Source organism: Apteryx mantelli, chromosome 4 (genome assembly GCF_036417845.1).
Source record: "Apteryx mantelli isolate bAptMan1 chromosome 4, bAptMan1.hap1, whole genome shotgun sequence".
Taxonomy (NCBI): domain Eukaryota; kingdom Metazoa; phylum Chordata; class Aves; order Apterygiformes; family Apterygidae; genus Apteryx; species Apteryx mantelli.
Window position 1 is genome coordinate 18,531,862 of NC_089981.1, and position 16,634 is coordinate 18,548,495.

Below are 16,634 nucleotides of genomic sequence, written 5' to 3' on the forward strand. Positions count from 1 at the left end.
CCCTTTTTCTCTGTTGCAGGCAGACATTCCTGCTTCCATTTCTGTTGCACCTGGCAACAGAGTTTCCAAGCACTTAAGCATCTCTGTAGCTTGCTTAATTCCTTTCTGTTCACACCAACAACTGTCCTGTGGCCCATGTTCCTGAGGAGCTCTCCACTGTCCATTTTCAACCCAAGGTTCAAGACAAAATATAAACAAGAACCTCCTTTGTGATTTCAGGAGCAGTGGCTTTGGCCAAGGATGAAAATGTGAAAGCAGCAACACAAATTGCAGGTAACTCCACTCATGCTGTTCATATGGGCTGCAGCCATGTCAGTTGTCTTACATCACCTGTCTGCTCAATTTCTAACTGGGATAGAGATGAAGAAGTCTGGTTTGCAAATTAACAAATACCCAACCCAACCCTGACAGTCATAGCCGGCAAAGAGGGCAAACCACACGAATCCCTGGGCTCAGTGAACCAGTCTCCCTGTCTAAGGCACCATTTGCCCATTTCAACCACCATTGTGGTGTGTGGTCAGCTCTCATGTTGGAACTGAGCTCATAGTGGGTCTCAAGAGGCTTAGAGCTGCCTTGGTCCATCCCTTAGACAAGCACAGCTGGGCCATTGCCATCACCACAGGTAAGTCAGAATAGCTTCAGACTGCTCCAGCCTTAGCCCTCTGAAGCTGCTGGTGGCAGAAACGCTGCAGCAAGTTGACTTTATAGCAAGGTAGGAGGCTAGAGCTATGACAGGAGTTGCTTTGGCCAGATTTGATGGTTCCTTTACCCTGCCTAAACCAGAGTTAATGTGGCCACAGGGAGACTTCAGCACGTACAGGGACTGAACCATCTATAATAATGTATTGTTCACCTGCTTTTCTGTTTCTTAATGCAGTGTGATACAAATCAACACAAAACACTAATAACCAGTGTGCCTAAATATGCCACAAAACTGAACTGAAGTCACAAGAGCAAATGAATTGCTCTCAGGATATGTTGCTAAATAGCTGTTAGGTGCAGCAATCTTTTTTTTAAGCTATTCATAAATAAAAATGTTCCCCATGATAGAACTATGATTACATAAAATATGTATTCTTGCAAGAAGCATCACATAATTAGGATGCATAGCAGGCTCTGGTTTTAAAATCTAGACAAGTTACTGACTTGCTTTTGAGCTGTAGGCTTGAATTTCCTTGCTGTGAGCATTTTAGAAGTAGTTGACCCTGCACAACACAGCATTGTGTTGCAGCCACACCCACAAGTTCCGTTAATTTTTATACATTCCAAACCAAGAAAAAAAGTTACTTCCCTTGAAAAGATAACTCCCTGTGGCCTTTCAGCCCCAGATAACCACATCTTACTCACTTGCTACTGCCAGATAACAAGTTCTCCAGTAGCAGTTCACAGGAATCCTTCCCCCCAGATTTTCATCTACTTGAAAAGCCCTTTCATTCCTTCTCCACAACTGAGGGAATAGCCGTTAAAACTAGAAAAGATCAAAGCACCTCTCCTTGTAATTTGGCAAGTGTCACAATGTGTTTGACACATTACGAGTGTGTCTTCCTCTGGCTAAAATACCAAAATGCTGTAATTTTTCTGGCTGTCCCTAAGCCAGACATCCACCAGTAGCTGAACTGAACTGTGTGTAATGCTGAAAAGAGGAAGGAAGTCTGAGTGATGGCAGTTCTGAAAAAACCTGTCTGACCCCAAAAAGCATCACAGCAGTGTGAGAAACACTGGGTGAGAAAAGATAGCCTGTCTTTGTATTCTATTTTAGAGCCGCAGACAGCCAGCCTTGAAGAACTGCAGCAGATGAAGCTCTTTCTGAAGCTGCTGAAGAAGCAGGAGAAGGAACTGAAGGAGCTAGAGCGGAGAGGAAGCAAACGCAAGGATGAGCTGCTGCAGAGATATTCTGCCCTCTTTTCAGAGCCTATATGCCATGGAGGCAAGAAAAGGATGATATACCCTGGGAAAACCCAGAAGAAGAAGAGGTAAATACAGCACAGGTTTCCAGCAGGGCTAGCTGACTTGTGGGTCACTTCCCAAGCTCAAGGAGGGGGCCTTCTTCAGAGAAACATGTGTGAGCAACATGCTTCCCTTCTCTGAGAGGGGCATGGAATGGGCATGGAACATCTCCCTGGGTTTGTAGAGCATCAGACGCTCCCATTGAGAGATGGGTGGGAAGGTCAGGAATGTATCAGCACCTCTAGAAGCAGTACAGCTGCTGTATCTGTTCCGCAGGAGTATGACAACAGATGACCTTGGTACATGGGCAAATCCTGTAGAAACAGCAGAAAGCATTGATAGCCGAGTTCTGGAGCTGAGGGACAGGCTGGAGATGGACCTCATCCAACTAGGGGAGGAACACCATGATGGGATTCGAAAAAAGAAAGAGCAACATGCCACAGAGGTAAGGACTGCACGTGTCCACAGCAGAGAGAGCATAGGAGTGCCCTACAAGGACAGCCTGAAAACCAGGTTCCTCTTCAATGAAACTGAGCTCAGAAATGTGGCCACAAGTCAGGCAGAAAACACCCCCAGAGCAATTGTCAGGTCCATGCGAGATGGTTAAGAGGAGAATGTCTGTTGGCAGTGATGCTTATTTGTTAGACCAGAGGCCACAAAAATCCAGCAGAAATATTTTTAAGGGTCTGCAGCTTGAAAAAGCTTGAGAAGCACTGCCTGGAATGCATCAAACTCCACCTGCTTAAACTCTTCTGACAGCTCAGCTTGCAGTTCACGCAGCATTTAGTAGCTTTGTATGCCGCCACGTGCCAGTTGTCTAGGAGCATGGGTACATCAAGCTGCACCATGCTTCTCACAGCTGCTTATTAGAAGCTGTAGTCAGAGCTAGGGTGACACACACATATCTTGCAGGTTCACCAGTGGCAACCATCAGTGTGTCACAAGCATACCTTAGCATGGCCACGCTCACTGCTGTCATTCAACCAGGACAGGTGATGCATGGGAATGGAGCTGCCCCACAAAGTTCAGTACTTGCCATTGCTACATCAGTGCTAATAAACTGAAAGCCTTGAGAGGGACGGTACTCCTAGGTGCACCCCTTAGCACTGACAGTAGGGCTCGATCTCATTCCTCTTGGAAGCTGGAAAGAGCTTTCTTGTTTGACTTAGTGGAAGTTGAAGTAGGTGCCCCCATAAGGTGTTGCCGGACAGCCAGTCCTACAAGTGTGTCAGTGTTTCCTACACTCTCAGACCCCTACTTTGAGCAAACAATAGAAAAAAACACAATAATGTCTGGAACAAATTCCAGTCCATAGATGCTGATGATAAACATGGGATACATCATCCATTCCAATGAAAGGAGGATGATTCCAGGATTCAGAGGCCTTTTCCCATCATAGTTTGGCAGAGGAATTTGCATCATATGCCTTAAATCTTAGGCTCCCTGGTGCAGTTTGGCTTGACAAGCACCTTGCAAGCTTTCTGCAAGACTGACTGGTCTATCCCATACTGACCCAGATGGAAACCAACTGCCTCTTGACAACTAGCTTACCTGGAAACCATGCTTATTACCAGACAAAGAAACCAAAGGAATAAAACTTTCCTGTCTCGGAACTCTGTCAAAGATTGTGAGATCTAGTGAGCAGGGCTCCAGAAAGGAAATCAAAAGCTGAGTTCTCACTGCACAGCACTTAGCCCTGTAGTCAGGATTCTTTCTTCCAGGCTGTCTCTCAGCAGGCAGCAGTGCAGAGAGCTCTCACTACACTGATAATTACTCTGCCAGTGAGATGCCACGTGAGAAAGAAAACTGAACACACATGCCACGGTACAGCTGTGGGCCCCTTTCAAGACAACCATATGTCCTCGTGGCATTGTTTCCACAGGATAGAAGGCCCATCATCTTACTAGCCTCTGTTCTTTATAAGGTAGGCGCCACTGTTCATTCCCATCTGCCCACAGGTACAGTGAATCTGTTGCTGCCTCTCACACAGAGAACTAGGAGACTGTCCGTAAGCATAATCGAGAGGTGTGACATGGCTCACAGGGCTGCTTCTGGAGCCTTGGTGCAATCTGTCCACTAGTATGGTCTGATCTGTGTGCATGTCATAACTTGCTGACATGGTGCACAGGTTTGCACAAAGCCACATGGATCAGCTGGCCACTGGAATTCAGTGCAGGGTGGGATGAAGCTGAATCTGGTGGTAATTAAACACTGATGGTGTGCTGTGTCTCATCTTGGTTTGCTTTTGATCTTGTTTTGATCCTTTGAACAGCAAGTTACCAAGATAATCGAGTTAGCCAAAGAGAAGCAGACAGCTGAGCTGAAGTCACTGAAGGAGTCGTCAGAAAGGTAAGCTGCGTATTTGAATAATGAAGTAATAATGCATAGTTCTTACTTGGGATAGCATTTCCTGTTAGGAGATATCAGGGCACTGTACTGCAGTGAGTGAATACAAGAGAAAGAGGCAAAGAGGTAGGGAAGAGAAGTATTTCCTTTACTCAAGTGAGAAGTTGAGGCACAGAGATGTGACATGATTTGTCAGGGAAACACACGCACATATGTACACATGTACATAATGGCAGCTCTAGTATCGTGACCTCCAGAACGGTATTCCTGCTCCAAGGAACTAGTATTCGAGCTGTTATAAGTAGCCACGACTGACTAATCCAGAAAGATAGGAAATGAGAATGCTGGTCACTGGGTGTCATCTCGATCTGTTGTAGTCGGTACACCGCATAATCCCTTCCAGGCACTGATCAGCTCAGTCTTTTTAATGAACTGACCATCATGGCTTCAGCGCTTGAATAAATTGGTAGAATCAATTCACTAATTTCTAGGCAGGCATATATCTAGTTCTTGCACTTACATCGTCCTGAAGCTGAAATCCTCTCTCATTCCTTTTTACTGTTAAATTGTCTCTTGGCCTTTAGTTGCTAAGTCAGACAAAGCTTCCTCTTTTCATGTGCTCTGTCAAGACAGAGTCTCTATTTCTCGCTGCTATTCAGCATATTCGTGCAAGGCTAGGAAAAACAGACCGAGTAGCTAGGTGATGGTTTGCTGACAAGAGGAAGTCATTTAGGACAGTCAAATCTACAGCTGGCTGAAGAGCTGCAGAAAGATCCAAAGATCTTGAGTAATGGGCAATAAAATGGCAGATAAATTCAGTGTCAGACAAATACAAAAAATACAAATACAAAATAATGTATATGAGGGGAAAAAAACAACCCTAACTCATCTGTACACGGGGGTAAGCTGTTGTCACTCAGGAATGAGATCTTGAACTGCTGTGGGCACTTCTCTGAAAACATCATTCACAGCACTGCAGTGGCCAAAGTGGCAAATAGAATTTTAGGAATTCTGTGGGGGAAAAAATTGAGGGGTAAAAAAGATACAAAGTCAGCACTATCCCACTTTATATACCCATGGCGCACTCACCTTTTCAATATGCTATCTATCTCAAACAAAAAACCTTTGAAACAGCAAGAGGGGATGGGAAGGATAATCAGCAGTATGGAATAATTTCTGCACAAAATGAAATTAAACAGGACTCATAGCTTGGAGAACAGATGATCAAGGGGGGTGTGACAGAAGTCTTCAAAATCATGAACAGTATGGAAAAGAAGCATAAGAAAGTGATTACTCACTGTTTCTTGCAACAGAAGAAATATGTTGCACCCAGTGAAATTCTCAGGTAGTAGTTTTTCCACACAGTGTATAATTGTGAAGTTCCTTGCTATGGGGTCCAAAGTAGAGTGAAATTCTGGAGGTTTGTGGGACATTCATGGAAGATAAATGTATAGAAACTGGAGAATAGGTGAGAAACAGATAAGGTGTAGGAGGGAAAGAGGTTACTCCTCTTCCTCCTAAGGAATACTTGCTCTGTTACTTACACTTCCTTTAAGCATCTGCTTCCAGCTACTGTTGGTGGCAGGACAAAAGACGGATGGGCACCAGTCTGACGGCCATTATTAAGTTCTTATGACCAGGAAGCAAAATGTGGGGTGCTAACAGTGCTGCTTCAGTATGTGGGATTTGTAATCAGTTCTGTCTCTCACAGCACACTTTTCTCTCCACAGCAATATTAAAGAGATTAAGAAGAAGCTGGAGGCAAAGAGGGTGGACCGAATCCAAACCATGATGAGAAACACTAGTGACAAGGCTGCTCAGGAGAGGTACTGGAGTAGATGTTGCTGGGCTTTGTCTATGCAGAGCACTAGCAGTGCTGTTCCAGGCAGGGAGCAGCGCTACACCACAGTCTCCGTCATCATTGGGAAACTTTTTAAAGCAGCCAAACAGGTCATGGCATACATACAGAAATCAGGGAAGATATGCTTGCTTACCCTCACTCCTGGCATAGTGCTTTGTTTCCATTGCATTCCAGTGCATAGGAACAGATGCAGTGAAGCCAAGGCTCAGCTCCCTAGCTGCAGCGATAACGTCAGCCCTGCAGGCTCTGCTGACAGTGGCTTCCAGAGCGTTCTCCCTGGTTGTAATTTTTTGTGTAAGGCAGTCTGCAAGATCAGTTTTACTCATTGGACTTTTCAAAAGCCTGAGAGGAGTTGAGCCTTTGAAATCCTGACCCTGCAGGGAATAGGAGCTCATGTGGAAATACAGGGAGAGGCCATTACAGATGGACAAACTGTACCTGGAAGATGACCCTCCCAATGGCATCTGTCCTCTTTGGCTCTTTTACTTTTCTTAGCTTCTTACTTGCTGAAGTGACAAAGCATCTCCCAGCCACTTCAGCAGATATCTAAGAGCATTTCCAAATTTTGTGCTTACCCTTAGACCTTGATGGGCATCTATCTCTCCTTAGAATCAAAGCTAGGTCTTCCCTATCCTCTCTAGAGTCTGTTTGCAATCATTTTCAGCAACCCTCTCAGTTAGGAGGCTATGTTTAGGCATGTAATAACTGCATTTTTCTCTCCCCTTTAATTTGTTATAAAAATAAATATTCTGCTATTGGGCTTGTGCACTCAACCACTGCATGCTATGAATCAGTATATCACTACCAGTTGTAATAGCTTCAAGTATTTAAGGGTACATAAGAGGGCACACTACCTCTTTTGATATTCCTGCTCATAGCAAGGTCCTTTTGATGTTTGTTAAACTGAAAAAATATAATTTTACACCCAGTTATTTATTTGGCTTATGCCTCAATCAAGTTTGAATGTTGTTTATTTGTCCATTCCTAAAATTACAGTAATTTCTTTATGTGGGAGGACATTAAGCGAGTGTAAGTACACCTGTCTCTGTGTGGGCACTAGCAGTCCTATCTTACGGTATGGCACTTTATCAGTATTGATAAACAGGTTTTCTATAAAGATAACGCATGGATTTTAACTTTTTATACCTTTTTTATCTTTAAAGGTTAAAGAAAGAAATTAATAACTCTCACATTCAGGAAGTAGTGCAAACAATCAAACTGGTAAGTTCTAGTGTGACAACAATCTACCATAGCATCTCTGTCTTCTCCAAAGGGGAGGTGTCCCACGTACGTCATCAGCATGTGTCATAGACAGAACTTGAGTTCTTTGAGGTATTTAAATTCTATTAAATTGCTACTGCGTCAAGGACTCCGAGCATGTACTTCAGACAGCCAAACTGCAGCTGAAGACAGCTGCTGTCCTTTTTAAGATAACACAGGTCCATCAGGGTTTTGTCAGTCCTCCTAGCTGACAAGAGATGCAATGCAGAAGAGAACTCTCCAGGATATATTACATTTCTAATTCAGGGATTTTTTTTTTTAAGTACATATAATTAGCAGTGTAACCCCCACATTAATTTAATTATGTGCGAAGCTTTGCAGAAGGGGAGAGAATTGTAAGTATCTCATCTTTACCCCAGAACAGACCGTGTGTGTGTGCATGCACGTGCGTGTGTGTGTGTGTGTCTTGCAGTGCTTCCCTAGCACTTGAGTTCAGGGTCATGAGCACTACACAAATAATGGAGCCAGCAGAAGTTGTTCAGAGCTGTGGGTAAGGAAGATACTTTGGCATGCACTTTACAACCCTGTGTCTTGCTGTTATAAGCTTGGGATAGCTAAGCATTTGCTTATAAAACTTAAACTTTGAGCGGTTTTTTTTTAATCTGTTTTTAAAGGTGACAGAAAGGACAGCCAGGTGTCAACAGAAACTGGAAGAGAAGCAGATGGATAATCTGAAAAAAATTAAGGAGAAGGAAAGCCAGGTAAAGGCAAAAATGCATCTCAGGTTCAATGCTGTTATGCAGTACAGTAGATCCAAAACACTACAGGGGATCAGTCTTCCTTGTGACTTCTTTAATTAATGGTACACTCATCCTCCCCACATAAACACTTCAGACACCCACTGCTCAGTACACTGAGAAATTGAATGGCTTAGAGGGTGGTTCTACAGGAACCTACACAGATCTAAGTCAAAGTGCTGCTGCGCTCCTACGTACCTAATCCTACAAAAACACCTAAATTTAAAGTGTGATGGAACCACGCCCTTGAAGGAGATGAGTTTCATTTCTGGGTTACTCAAACTCTCATAACACTCGCAGAGATGCTTTCAAGGTTGATGTGAAGTGAACATGCAGTCTTAATTCATCTCTCAAACTTCAGTGCAACTCAAAATAATGTAAATCAGCAAGTTGCCCCCTGCCCACCCACCCCCCCCAGCTTCATCTTCAGTGAAGCCAAAGGTGTTGCCTGGGGCATGGAGACAAGTCATGCAATATAGGGTTGAGACTGAAACAGCAAACTACTAACATTTCATCATACTGGCCTCTCTCAGAACAGGTTTTTTATAGCATTCTTAGCATTCTCAACCTGAACTCTCCTTAGCTTCAGTGGTTGGAAAATGATTTGGGGTTTCTGTTTGCAGCTCCAGCAGGAGGCACTGATGGAGTACAAGGAGAAATTGAAAAGTCTGAATATGGAGGTGCAGGAGGTGGTGAAGAACTATGCAAAAGCAGTCTTTCCCGGAGAGCCAGAGATTGAGAAGGAAGCTGTTCTGAGCACTACTGAGGAAGAACAAGGCTCTGCAGAACAACTGGAAGAAAAGATCCCAGTAGCAGAGGTGTCAAGGCTTACAATAGCCATGGCTGAGCCCTCAGGGGCTGAGGCAGCAGTCGAGATTGAAGAAAGCAGATTTTGAGATATGCTTCCCGTACTCGCTGTTCCACTTCAAAAAGGATGTTTATGGAGGTATATAGTGATGTTAAAGACCAGCAGAAGTGGGCCTGTTGTCACAATACTATCCCTTTCCACCCTGGGAAACTCCTGAAATCCTTCAGGAATTTACTACTTACTTTATTATCCTAGATATTGGAGAGAAGTAGTCTGAAGGGCTCACCCTTCAGAGAATGCTTTACTCTCCTTGCCTTCCATAGCCTTAGCACTGAGGTGTTTCAGCAGGGCCTGTGACTGAAGGCAAGCTAGTCGTTAGAATTGATAGCAGCATCTGCATTAGCATTTAGTATGGATCCAGAGTTCAGTTTTCAGGGCAAGTTTCCTGACAGTTCATCATGCACTTCTGTTCACATCACAGGGTAGTCTTTGAGCTAGATCCCTTTGAATGAAATTTAACTGAAAAACATTCTCCAGTAGCCCACCTAATTGTTCCAACTAACTGAGAGCTAGCCTAGGCTAAACCCTCCTGAAATACATATAGCATGGGTATCAGGTCTTCAGCAAAAATTGTTTTGCTCTAAAGCGCCATTCCTACTGGTGACACTACTTGCTAATGCAGACACAGCCTCTGTTTGTAGGTGGAAAGGTCAGTTTGATAGAACCTCATACCATTTTTTTTTGTCAGCATACCACCTCCTTGCACAACCAAACAATGTTGGCTTTTTAAATGGTCGTTCCCCGTCCCACCACCACCACCACAGACAGATGATGACAGTTTCAGTGTGTTGGCATCCACACAACATAAAACAACATTTCCTTCTGAGGAAATGTGCATTACCAGCATGGTTGCTTTTCTTTCTTTTTAACCTCCTCCCAATCCCTTGCAGCTATTTCTCACTGCTAAGTCTAACTTCATGACTCTGGTAGTAGCCTTCAGGCAAGTTCTCAGAGCTGGATCTGACACCTCCTGAAGACCCAGTTAGTCTTCAGGTGGCTCTGTAGGCTGTACAGGACATACCAGAAGGATTCTGAGAAGCCCATCACTTGTTCCAGCTACCGCAAGAACACTTGCAGAATTCTTACCTACAGCAATCAGACATTTTTAAAGCTTCCCTGAAACATTTTTCCAGCAAAGCTAAATTAGCTTCATATTCTAGCCTTCACATAACAAGCTTTACCAAAATTCCTAAATTGTTCGAAAATACTTTGTTGCCCAAATAAAAAGCCATCCAGATATAGTGCCCTTAAGATTTCCTTAGACAGAAGGTTGAGCACAGCTCTGAAGAAAACACATTGAATTAGCTATTCAAATAGCAGAAAGCATAGCAGTCCTCCTGAAGCTTTTGTGTGCTGCCCTCCCAATTAATGACAACAGAGGCTCAGCCGTGAGCCATAACATCTATTTCTTGCTCCTGGGAAAGCCGAACTCCTGAAATACCTATGTTCTTTAGCACCTTCAGGGGAAGACTTCACACTGCCCCTTTTGCTATTTGCTCTCCAGGTACAGGAGTACTGCACACATCTTCCCCCAAAATCTTTAGTCATTTCCCATTTCTTCATAAAGAATGTCCAGCTCTAATTACAGCAGTTTTTCCCCTTCAATAGCATAAAATGAAAGTCTCATTCCACAGTCTAATGCTGAAGGGAAATGGCCCAGCCACAAGGTACACATATGACTTCAAAGGGGAAGTGGTTGTCAGCATCTTTTAGTCCTAGCACATATTTGCTGCTGTCTCACTTCATTAACACAAAATCTTCCACAGAACGCACTTGGAGGTCCACGTTCCCAATAATTTGGTCTTATCTTGCAACAGAAAAAGGGTAGGCTCCTCTAAGCCTTCTGTTACACTGCCACATTCTAGGACAGGTAAGCCCTGCATGGTGAGTGCAGGTCTTGCATCACTGCCTCCTTTCTCTGTACAGCTCAAACACTGTCCTCTCACCTGTTTTCTTTTGCACTGAACAGCTTTGGCACAGCATGTTCTCACTCAGAAGGAATTAACTGGAAGGATATGTCCAACTTCCAGATTGGTCAAGGGGAAAATGCTAAACACTGCTGAAGAGAAATGGGGAAAAAAAATCCCAACCTCAACCTGCAGTGGAGTAGATTTGTGGCTACTGTATTATGTGTCCTAGCACCATCAACCCACATCCCCTGGCACTAAGAAAGACCTTCAATGTATTTGGCTGTTCCAGCTACCTTTTGTTGCCGCTTTATAGAGCCCCAGAAGGTAGGGTGTCTTTAAAGCCACCTGTAGAAGAGAAACAGGTGAGAACATGGTTAGAAAAGGTGCCTGTATCTTTTGGTTATTGAAACCTTTGCCCTTAATTTGAGTCAATGCTGGAAGGGAGGTGTCCCTGACCATAGCAACTGCTGCCCCCACCTTAAATTTCAAGTGCTGCTCTGTAATGGAACCTAATCAGATTCCCCCTTCCACCCGCAAATTTTTTTTTCAGGCTTCTGTCCTTTCTGGAAAAGTGAGCTTAATTATGGCAATCCTATAGCACACAGTGGTTGTTACATGAAAACTGTTATACGTAGAAACTGCATTAATGAATGCATTATGAAGTGCTGCTATGAAAGAGAGCTCCAAGTAGGTATCAGAGACAGGATGTTCCAAACCTGGTCTGACATCCAAGAAGAGACCATATCTCCCCTATAGTGTTACATAATACTGGAATTATGTATTGTAAATTTCTGACTTATTTATTTTCTAAAAAAATAAAACATCATTGCATTTCTTCAAAAAATTGTATCCCCTTTTTTCTTGAGGTTAGCGTATATGGGAGTAAGTCCCAAATGTTGCCCAGTGCATGCATGCAATAATACAGACAGTAAGCGCCCAGAGTTTTCTGTCATTTGTGCTCACAGTTCTCAATTTCAATTTCTTGAATTATTAAATATGCAGTGAGGTTTCTTTTAAACCTAACATCCTTCTCACAAACATTCTCCTTCTCACCGCTAGCTCACGCATTCCTTTTTATATTTAATAACCAATTTAGCAAAGCAATTCACTTAGAGCTTGAATGTCACTCCTGACCCTCCCACCGTTACAGGAGACCTTACCCAACCCTTACATAGCGGCTTCCTCCTCTCTTCTCTCAAGCATGGGCTGGAAGACGTGTCTTGCTTTGTGATCCTGCGTAACCACTGCCCTCAGGATGGGCTTAGCATTGCTGTCCTGGTTTGTCTGTGGCGGCTATTCTGTCTCCTGGCAGTCCCTTTGCTGGTCAGAACTCAAGATGAACCAATATGAGAAGTGTGGAACCACTGGCTGAAGACACCCTCTTTTTTTAACTACATGCTGCCCCCAACTGTGACCAGGCCCACTGTAGCTCCTTTCTCTTTTAACCAGGGAGGCCTTAGAGCCAAGACAGACTTTCTGGATTGTAGCCCTCAGCACAGGAAAATCTCTCTCCTGTTAGCACGAGCTCTGGGCTGTAACTACCTGCAGAAATGTTTCTGAGAACAGACTGGGCTCAATGCAGAACCCTTTCTGCCACAGGCAGCAAAAGAATCAGAAAATGCCTTTGGCTGAGCAATGCCAGCATACCACAACATGGGCTCAGTTCCCTTCCTCCCTCGTCTTGATGGGTAGTTGGACCCCTATATTTGCACAGTGGAGCTCTGGCATGGATATATGATATTAATGGCCATTTCCTTCTGCTGAGAGCAGCACTTTTTTCTGATCCAGGACTGATGCTTTACTTCAGAAGAAGGAGATAAATGCAATATCGTTTTCCCGTTAGACCAATTCTGTTGTTTTTCTAGAACAATCGTCTCCATTCCCTGAAATCTCACTCATGCTGTGAAGTTTGAGGGCCTTCAAAAAAGGATGACAAACATCACAGCAAGGTAGAACTGAAGCCAGGAAGCAGTTTATTGATTTGGCTTAAATCAGCTCACAGTCACAGCAGTTCCAAAATGAAGAATGTGCTCATTAGCCCCCTGCTTTTTACACTGGGGGTTGGTAAGGGAGATCAAAGATAGCATTAGAAATGAGATTAGCACAAAAGGGGGGAGTGGAGAGTGCTGCTTTCCCAGGAAAAGAGCAGTTCAACCGGATTCAAAACTATTTTCATGCATTCACACTCCTCATATTGGCTCTTTTCTGCTCAGGAAGAGCACAGAACAGAGCCACAACAATCACAGCAGTGAGGAAGTCTGCAAATGGAGAACAAATCCAAAACCCACCTGGAAGAACACTTGCCCTGCTATTTGACTCGTAAGCAGGCAGCACATGCTGAGTGGGGTTCTCCACTCACTGTCCAGCACCAGCTGATTTCCAGATGTTACCAACACTCACACTGCACCTCTCAACCAAGCAAAGGTGCCTACAGTTATCTCTCACCTAGATCCAGCCCCGCAGGGATGCAACCAAGACAGAGCAAGAACTGCCCTCAAGTATGTGCAAACTCCCCATGAGCATAGACCAGCAACACTCAGTTTTACAGCCTACCTCTTTTGTTTTGGCCGAGGCTGCTGATAACAAAAGCTCTCCAGAGCTGCTTCAAACTGTATTTCTGGGGACACAACACCCACCACCTGCTTCTGACGTCATTATATGGCATATGTTGCTCAACAGCACACCCTGAATTGCTTGGTCCATATCCCACACTTCTGCCCACTCACACAACATCCGGCTCAGCAGAAACACAGTTCTCTCGTTGGCTAAAACAGGGGTTTGTCCCCAGCTTCAGCCACCTGCTTCACAAGGGCTATCCAAATTCCCTCCAGAGTCTCCAAGGTGGTTTTTTTAGAGGACAGGTCATCCCATCTCTCTCTAGAGGGAGCCTAGACACCCAACCCAGGTCTAAAGGTGTCTAAGGAGTGTTTCCCCCACCCTCCATGCACACTGCTGGAGCACTGGGCCTCAGTTTCTTTCCTTCAACGCCCCTATGGTGAATGAACACATCAAAATAAACTTGTGTTACAGACACACGCATGTAAAGCCAGGGCAGAACAGCAGGACCTGAGATAGTCAAAGTTTTCACTCCTCTCTCCCATGACAACACTGCCAAAAAAGAACTTGTTTCACAGGGACAGGGAGCGCCCTAATGGGAGTGACAGGGAAAAGGGGAAGCATGCATTTGAGCCCTCTCACTCCCATACAGGACACAACAGGACAAAGACAGGCCTCTGAGAGCCAGACCTGGCTGGCTCAGCCATAGCCTAAGCTCAACACTGCAGCCCCGCTGATAATTGGGCTATTTTAGCCAAAAGGCCGTGATCAGGCAGGCACAGCAGAGACACCAGTATCGCCTCCAAGCCAGTCCCTGCCCACAAAAAAAAAAGACTTCAGCCCTCCTAACAGACTGCTCCCCTCTTACAGCACTGACGCTAGCCGCAGCTGTAGGAGCAAGGGGTACCACCACTGCAGCCCCCTTGCCTCCGACCCACACCCTCTCCACAACTCACCCAGCACTGTCTGCAAGAATTCTCCATTTGCTTCACTATCCAGCCTATGGACTTCTTACTGCATCCTGCCAGCTCTTCAGCAACACCCTTCAGTGGGAGCTGTCATACTGCCCGTGAGCTTTTTGAGGTCAATACAGCAGGCTGCACCCAGTACCCTCCTCGTCTTTCCTTTTCACTCCATTTGCCATCACCTCCAAGCAGATCAGTTCTCTTTCATTTGGACAATCTCAACTGGTTGGCCTGAAATAACGGCAGAGCAAAATGCTCTTTGTGAAGCTTTTTAAGGTGTGGATTTCTCAAAAAACTATCACAGCTCAGCAAGACTATGACACAGATGTAAGAACATTTAACTTCAACAGTTTGGATTAATGTTATTAATATTCTGTGACATTTGAAGCCTGAGGAAGAAAACACGCCATGATGACTCGTACCTTTGCACCACATCAGAGTTTCTATTGTGCAACTCTTCTGGTATTAAACAAAGCACTGGCATGGCTTTATCGGGTCATTTATGCAGAACTGCAGGAAAAATAGGTGGAATGTTTTACACAGATTACATTTTAGTGCTAAAAAATTGTACTTTTCAGAGTGTATACAAAAGAATCAGTACACTGAAAGCAAAGCTACATCTTGGATGGAGTACAGACCACATTCTGCATCAACACCTTTTTCCCCTGAAGTGAAGTAGTCTTCATGCCACAGAGGGCAGGCATACCGATGCTCCTCTAGACAGAATACCATCGCTAAACAAAACAGGATGAATTCCTGGAAGATCAAACATGGTACAAAAGCCAGATAAAGGCACTAAAAGTTCTCTGGGCAAATGTTACTGTAGAGGCTTCCAACAACACACGAGGAATCTTCTGACGACCTTTGAGGGATACGATCCTCCCTCTAGCAGCACAACGGCCTGTAAAGTGACACCACCGTACTGGTTACTTACATACTCCAGGGGAGAAATGGCACCTTCTGATTTTCCAACACTATTTCTTCCTACAAAGTTTGGAGGGCCTTGAAGGTTTCTGCGAGTGGCTGTGTAGCCCAGCCTGTATTTATGCTTACCGTAAGATACTTGCTGACCACAGGGTGATAGGGCAGTTGGATCAGATAGGCCTCTGTAGTGAGATTGTTGTATACAGAAACCAAAATCGATATCAAGACAGTGTCAGGTCAGACAGCGAACAGCAGCAAATTTAAGCACAATCTTAGATTCTTCCCATGCTCTTATCTTTTATAAAGCATATTCTAAATACTAATTTTCAGAAGCCCAAACTTTTGACTATATTAAAAATTAAATATCAGCGATCCCTAAGCGATGGAGGACTCCAGCCACAAGGGAGACAAATGAAGGACACTCTTTACATGAAGGATCAGCCTAGGGACTCTCTTAAAACAAGAACACTACTAACAAGAAACACAGCATGGGAACTTGTCTCCTGGCCTTCACCTTTGCAGGCAGCTTCCCTAATGAGAACGCAGCACCGATACTCAGGGGGGAAAAAAAAAGAAGAAAAAACCCCTAAATGAATAACAAGGCATGCGCTTTCAGATGAGAAGGCTAACCCCGAGGAAAGCTTCGCCTTGCAGTCTTTTAATGGTGGCATGGGAACTGAATGGAGTGGTGGCAGTGGGGGAAGGAGGGGCCGGCAGCCTGCCTTGCTATTAGCACTTTTGTTATTACCACGTCCTTCACGTTTTCAGAGCACTTTACAGACATTAAGTAAAAGCCTGAAGGTCATTGCTAAAGCAAATCAGTTGGCTGCAGTGAATAGCTGCAGATCCTTATGAATATGCTGTCAACCAAACACTGCGAAGCAAATACTCTGAAAATGAATGTAATGTGTTACTTTGGTCTTTTTTCTGTCATCATGCCCTAGGCAGTCAGGGACCTAGAAGCCTTTGATGTCTCTTTGCAGCTCCAGACAAATACCCGGCCTTCCCCTCCTCATTCATAAGTGACAGTAACTCATTTCCTTCCAGTTTGCACAATTGTGATGTCCCCAATTTTTACCAAAGAATGGACAGTGTATTCAGACAGCTCTCCCAGCTCCCTTTTCTGCAATTACTTCACAGGAAATGTTGCCTTCAGATATTCAGTGGCCACTCTGCATACCAGAAACTGCTCTAGATAGCCTTACAAACTATGTCCAGTTAAGAGCTACACTTCAGGCT

The 16,634-nt window shown here is 44.4% G+C and overlaps 1 protein-coding gene across 1 annotated transcript in view; it reads left to right on the forward strand.

Moving 5' to 3' along the window:
• The window catches only part of PLCB2 (phospholipase C beta 2), a 50,424-nt gene extending 38,656 nt beyond the window's left edge, over positions 1-11,768 (forward strand). The window contains exons 25-32 of the mRNA XM_067295818.1: positions 220-273; positions 1,760-1,973; positions 2,224-2,392; positions 4,220-4,296; positions 6,024-6,119; positions 7,318-7,375; positions 8,050-8,136; positions 8,796-11,768. Coding sequence (XP_067151919.1) covers positions 220-273; positions 1,760-1,973; positions 2,224-2,392; positions 4,220-4,296; positions 6,024-6,119; positions 7,318-7,375; positions 8,050-8,136; positions 8,796-9,068 — 1,028 coding nt within the window. The 3' untranslated portion in view covers positions 9,069-11,768. The remainder of the gene's footprint in view (positions 1-219; positions 274-1,759; positions 1,974-2,223; positions 2,393-4,219; positions 4,297-6,023; positions 6,120-7,317; positions 7,376-8,049; positions 8,137-8,795) is intronic.
• Positions 11,769-16,634: the final 4,866 nt, after the last annotated feature.